This window comes from Apis laboriosa, unplaced genomic scaffold (assembly GCF_014066325.1).
Source record: "Apis laboriosa isolate Shangri-la unplaced genomic scaffold, ASM1406632v1 scaffold11_cov152, whole genome shotgun sequence".
NCBI classification, from domain to species: domain Eukaryota; kingdom Metazoa; phylum Arthropoda; class Insecta; order Hymenoptera; family Apidae; genus Apis; species Apis laboriosa.
The window spans coordinates 1,669,448-1,675,706 of record NW_025221020.1 but is presented as its reverse complement, the minus strand read 5'-3'; the positions used below and the strand labels follow the sequence as shown (position 1 = coordinate 1,675,706).

The 6,259-nt window shown below is 50.0% G+C and overlaps 1 protein-coding gene across 3 annotated transcripts in view; it reads right to left on the bottom strand.

Annotated features, from left to right (window-relative positions):
• The window catches only part of LOC122717095 (protein dead ringer), an 88,174-nt gene that overhangs the window by 1,677 nt on the left and 80,238 nt on the right, over window positions 1-6,259 (bottom strand). For all 3 annotated transcript variants that reach the window (XM_043940830.1, XM_043940848.1, XM_043940838.1), the window contains exons 6-8: window positions 4,632-4,815; window positions 1,286-1,644; window positions 66-393 (exon numbers count right to left, since the gene is read on the bottom strand). In XM_043940830.1, coding sequence (XP_043796765.1) covers window positions 66-393; window positions 1,286-1,644; window positions 4,632-4,815 — 871 coding nt within the window. The remainder of the gene's footprint in view (window positions 1-65; window positions 394-1,285; window positions 1,645-4,631; window positions 4,816-6,259) is intronic.

Sequence of the window (6,259 nt, the reverse complement as noted above, 5' to 3'; positions counted from 1 at the left end):
AAAAAAAAAAAAAAAAAGAAACAAAGAAAAGAAAAAACGGAGAAGAATAAGCTGGATATGCTTACCTGAGCCCAAGATCAAGAGCTTCCCTCTGAGGTTCAGGGCTGGAGGCCGGAGGTAGCGGGGAATGAGACGTTTGAGGCGATATAGGTGGTTGGTGTCCCACTCCTGGATACAGGGTGTTGTTGTTGTACATGTTCCACAAGGTCAATCGAGACATTTCGAGGGCGCTGAACGCCCCGTCTCTCGAGGGCGTCGAGGACGGGGGAGAGGCGCTTCCCGGCCGGTGCCCCATCGGTGGCGGTGTACCGCTTCTCAATTCCTTATTCAACAATTTCACGTATTCCACCATGCGTGCTTCGAATTCGGACGGCGCCATTCCGGGTATGGGGCCTAGACCAGAGAACGTGGTGGTTCAGAGAACGTGGAGGCCATATATTCGACATATTCGAACATATTCAAGATCTCAAGAGCGGTTGAATGGCCGTTACTGGTAGAGTAGGGAGAATTAAAAGGGAAACCGTCCCTTAGAGTTCTAAGGTAATCGAAGAAATTGGCGCAGCGTCGACAAATCGTGTCTGCGGACTCCCCCCCGCTCGTTTTCGACGTCTCGACAAATGACTTGTCCAAATTGCGGTTTCGCTACTTGTCTGTCCGCGCTGCGTATATACGCCTCTCCCCTCCCCTCGCCTCGCCTCAACCTTCCACTATTGTTCTCGCCCGACGAGGAGGGACGTTTTATCGAGGCGAAGAGCGGCGCGGAGTATTGCGTAGAGTTGGTGGAAATGGAAATCGGAGGGGCGGCGCGAACGCGAGCGAGAAGGGTGATGGCGGTGGTGGTGGTGGTAGGGGAGCGAAATTGGTGCGATGTCGGGCGAAAGGGTGGCGAAACGATGGTGGGTAGAAGGAGGAAGAAAGGGGTAGGGAAGTAGGAATGCTCGTTAGCGAGAGTCATCCGTTAACGCCTGTCTCCCGGAGGATCGTATAATCAATTACGGCTCCTTCGCTCTCGCATCATCATCTCCGGGGAGGCCTGGAACCCTAACTACCGATTTAAAATAAACCCACTGCTCCCCTCCCCCCTATCATCCCTTCCCCCCGCCCGCGCCCGTCTCGCTCCCTCCCTCCGTCCCACGCTCCATTTCCCCGATTTCCGGCAGGCAATTTTCGTTTGCAATTTTCGGCGCGGAGAAAAGGGAGGAAGAGGAGGGACAGGCAATTCTTCCCTCCTCCATTTTCGCGAGAAATGGAAAGAAGAGATATACAGGGCATAAGTTGCACTCACCTGCATTCGGTGGTTGTCCCGGTAGTCCCTGCGAGTGTTGAGGATGGTGCGGGTGGTGTGGCAATGGGGTGTGCGCAGCGCTGCCGTTTACCAATGACTGCGATCCGTGGTGTTGGCCACCGGCTGCAACGGCTGTGACCAAAGATAACGGGGACATTTGCGCGTGCAACGCCAACGAGTTGGGCGTGTGGGGATTCCTTTGAACGAGGCTCTCGTTCGTCGTGCTACCGCTTGCAGCGTACGTCCCGTAGCTGCTTCGCCGCCCCTCGCGACGATTCCCATCGATTGCCGCTTGCAACTCTGCGGGCGTCGATAGTCGTCTCTTCTCGCATTCGTACGGATATAAGTATTTCATGTACCTGGAAAAGGGGAAAGGGAGAGAGGAAGAAAAAAAAAAAAATGAGACAAGAAGAGAGAGAGAGAGAGAAAAAGGAAAAAAGCCACGAGAAAGCGGAAAGCGTGTTTGATTTTCCCGCTCGCTTTCTAAAACAATATTGCTTTCCTCGAGAGTCGAGCGATTCGTCGACTTCTTTTTTTCTCTTTCTTTAAGCGGAATGAAAAAAAAGCGTTAAAGGGGAGGAGGGGTCGGCATTGTCCTCATCGAGGAGGCGCGGAGGAGGACGCGGCGCGGTTCGCCGAACGCGAAATTGGCAAGGCAGATCCGAATGTACTCGATGTACTCGTCGCGCGTCGCGCCGCTTAATTTAATCCCGCGTCTGGAGCGTGCCTCGCTCGGTCGAGTTTAATGCTCGACCAGGCCCCGCTAATTGCACCTGAACGATGTCGTCGTTCGCGACAGATGAATCGTTGTTGGAAACGGTTCATAAACAACGCGCTAACTTTGTTGTTTACCGAAAACTGGTCTCTCGAAATTATATATATATATATATACCGTGACACATGCAAGAGAGTGAGAAATGAAAGGTAACACGAAAAATTTGCTTGGAATTTCTATCTCGGGATGGAAAAGAAGAAGAAAGAAAGATATCGCGACGCTTTTAAACGAGCGTGAGAGAACGAATTGGCAGAGGAAGAATTGTGCGAAAGAGAACCGAGAGATTCGTAAATATTTTTATTTTATCGAAGGTAGACGAAAGAAAGAAAGAAAGAAAGAAAGAAAGGTTTGGCAGCAGATCGACTGACGCTCGCACACACTTTCGTGGATAGACATATTGCGAGAACCGCGGCCTATAATTCGCGTAGGGATCGTTCGATTTTTACGATTGTCTGCCAGACTGCGGCCGAACTAACCCTTCGGCCCGGTTCTCTCCTCCCCCTCCTCCTCCTCCTTCTCCTTCGCTTCTTTGTCTTCTTGTTCTCATTCTTTCCACACCCGTTCTCCCTCGACGACGAACTCGTGCGTGCAGCAACCACTCCGCGTGTATAACCCCGTAATAGTTCCTCTTTCGAGCGTTCCTCTTCCACCCACTATAAATCCCTCTTTCCTCTCGAATTCGATTCGATTCAAAATTCGACCGCTCTCTCTCTCTCTCTCTCGTTCATTTCCACGGAAACTTGGTTTCCAGAGAGAACGGTTAATTTCAAAGACGCGAGAAACGAGCATTTGGCACGAGTTTCATTCCTTGTTGACTCTCTCTCTCTCTCTCTCGAGATTCTAACAACTTATAACACGTTGCAAAAATATCGGATTGTCCCGAGGGAGTATTCATCGTTTATTTCGTTTGCTTGCCTCAAATTTGTCGGAGATCAAACGCGGCGTGTTGAAATGGGCACAATGGAAGAGGAGTCGATCCCTGCGGCGCGCGCGCGCGCGCCTCCCTCGCGACTTATAAATAATTACACGTTGAAGGCGCGTGGCTCGATATAGTCGTGTAGGCACCGCGATACACTCTCTGGTAGCCGCCGTCTCCCTTTACAATTTCGTTTCCTCCGTCTGTCCCTGTCCCTCCGCCCGGGGATAACCGGTTGCCGGAATGATGGATGCGCCGGCGTCCATGCGACGTTCCGTCGCGCGTCACGCACCGCCCGTTCCAGGGTTATTTTCACGAGTGATTCGAGGGAGAGGGGAGGGAGAGAGAGAGAGAGAGAGAGAGAGAGCATCGCGCCCGTGTAATTCACAGTTTCGGGCTCCGCTTCGCGGACATCTTCCCCCATCTGTTCCCTCATTTCTTCCTCCTACGAGATTCCTCCTTCGGATACTTTTTGCCGAATAATATTTAGAAGCGATATTTAGAGGCCGATTAATTTTTAGGCGGCCACTGTATTGCGTAACACGCGTAACTCCCGCTCGTCGAAATCAACCTCGCGAGATATGAAGCAGCTGTTCGTATTTTTGAGATTGACGATTCGATCAAAAATTCATTCTTCGAGAGGAGAATAGACGTTGATATCAAATTTATATCAACTTGTGTAACGTGTGAAAGTTGGCGTGTAAAACTCGAGGTGGAGATGTCTTGGCTTTTGGATTCGAATTCACTCGTGGTGACATTGAGAGGAAAAACGAAAGAGAGAGAGAGAGAGAGGGAAAGATTTTTATTTCGATCAGGTTCGAAGGAGGAAAGCCGTGTCGACTTCCTTCCTTTCTTCCTTCCTTCCTTCCTTTCTTCCTCCGGCAGGTGACGAATGGGGTTAACCGGCACGAGCCGGCTTCTCTCTCTCTCTCTCTCTCCTTCTCTCCTTCTCTCTCTCCCCATCCGAGAGATCTCCGCCTCGTTTCCACGGTTTCGAGCGTTCGCACAACAACACGGTCGACGAGCGTTAATGTATTGTGATCTCTCCCCCTCACCCTGGTCGAGCCTCTTCTTTTGTGGACCGCGTGGCCGTATATTTTTGTTTCGCGGAGAACACGCCGTTCCTGATACAAGCCGCCATCTTAAGCACACAAACAGTCCTCGCGTTTGCCAGCGGTAATGATGATAGTACCATTCCCCAAACAACGGAAGGCGTACGTATCGCCCTTTGATGTCTCCCTTCTCCACTTATTTTCCTTCCGCTTTTCGTTCTCTTATCCACGCTTCGATCGATCATGCAAAAAAGAAATCTTCTTACAAGAGAAGAAAGAATCGATCGATCCGTGGAGAAAGAAGAGAAGGAGAAGAGGAAGAAGAAGAAGAAGAAGAAGAAGAAGAAGAAGAGAAAGAAAAGGGAGGGAAAAGAAGGGGGGATGATGGCGTCACCTAGATGGACGTCGTTTCGTCGATCCTTTCCTTCGGCGAAACGAAAAACGATCCCGGAGTTGAGTCATCCCCCAGAGATTTCACGGTTTCAGGGCGAGCTTTGCTCGACGATGCATTCGTGTATCGGCCGAATCACCGACAACCGGTGCCGGCGCGACGGTAGAGCGCGGTGTAGGGTCCCGGATGAGAAACTTCAACGATCTACTTACTGGGTACGCAGAGTAAACGCGGCGGAAGTGATACTCGATGGTAAGTGTAGGCCTTTGATGATTTCCTGCCAAAGCTTCTTGTTGATCACGTCAACGAGGCCACCCCTCGCTATCACCAAATTATACAATTCGTACAGATCCAGTACAGATTTCGCCATGATCGGCAGCCGATTGATCGGAGTTCCTGAAACCAAGATAATTACCCAAGCAAATGGGGGGAAGATAAATAAGAGGAGAAAGAGAGAGACAGACAGAGAGAAGGGGGAGGGAGGGAGGCTAGTAACGAGAGAAGAAAAAAAAAAAAGAAAAAAAAAGAGAGAAAAGGTATCAAGCTCGAGGCGAACTCGATGCTTCAAAGTCGTCGTTTATCCGTCACGTGATCGGTTTCGGCCGCATTTTCGACCGTGGTTCACGCGGGAATGTTGCACCGCGCTCCAACTTTACGAGGTTTGTCCAAGGCTTGCAGCGAGGGGGGCGTTAACAAGAGCAGTAACGAATTCGTAACGATCACGCGAACGCCGCTGCTTTTACGATCTCCTTACTCGTCGTGTATCGTAGAGCTAGAGCGTGTATATATATATATATATATATAATAAATAGAATAAAGAAAAATGGTTGGGTTTCAAAGGAGAGAGGGAAGGGTGAGAAATAGGGGTGGTTCAAACGGAACGGGTGAAATGGATCGATCGGCGTGGATAATCCGGCGAATATTTTTTCACGCGACACCGGGCCGCGTGCAAAATCGCAATTATATCGAAATTATCGCAAACTCGCTCGCGCGCCAACAACGAACGAGCCTTTTACGAGCTTTTACGCGAGTTTTAATCGGTACTTAAGATAACGCGGTGGAATCGCGCCGGACGCCAAGGAAAACTATAACTACCGCTTTCATAAATCGAGGAAATTAATTTAAAATAGTTGTCACAATCGATACCACGATAACACGACGAAAATTTGGTCGCACGAAACGAGCGCCGTCAATGGCCACTCGACAATTCCGTCGTCGAGCGTTACGAGGCCGTTCGATCCGTGTTAACGGGGTGTTAACAAGTTTTAGCGACTATCTCAACGCGGTTCGACAACGCGTATGTAAACGTCAAGTTTACGAGTATTGCTGGTGCGCTTGATCCGTTCTCGTAAATATACGGGTTCGCATGGGCGAGAATAATCGAGAATGCGTTCAACGGCCGGCCTTTGATCGAATTTTCTTTTCCTTCTTTTTTTTTTTTTTTTTCTTTTTCCTTTCGATTCGAAAGAAAAAACGCGAGAGAAAGGAAGAAAAAGGAAGAGAGAGAGAGAGAGAGAAGACATCGCGATGCCTCGGCCGACGTTCGCACTAAACACATAATTCCAGCTCGATTTAAAGTCACGCGAAAATTCACCGGCAACCGTTGTACATCGCGTGGTGGTAGTCTTACCGGCTCGAAGCCGGTAAATTTTACGAGTTTGTCCAGAGGTTCGAGTTAACGGGGCGTTAACAAGGGCAATACTCGTGACTATCGCGCGTGCGAGCTCTCCTTTGCGGCTCTTTACGAGCTCGCCAACGATACTTCGTACGGAACACCTTGCTGCGAAACAGCAGCAACATCGGCAACAACGACGCAGATGACGACGAGGACGATATACCC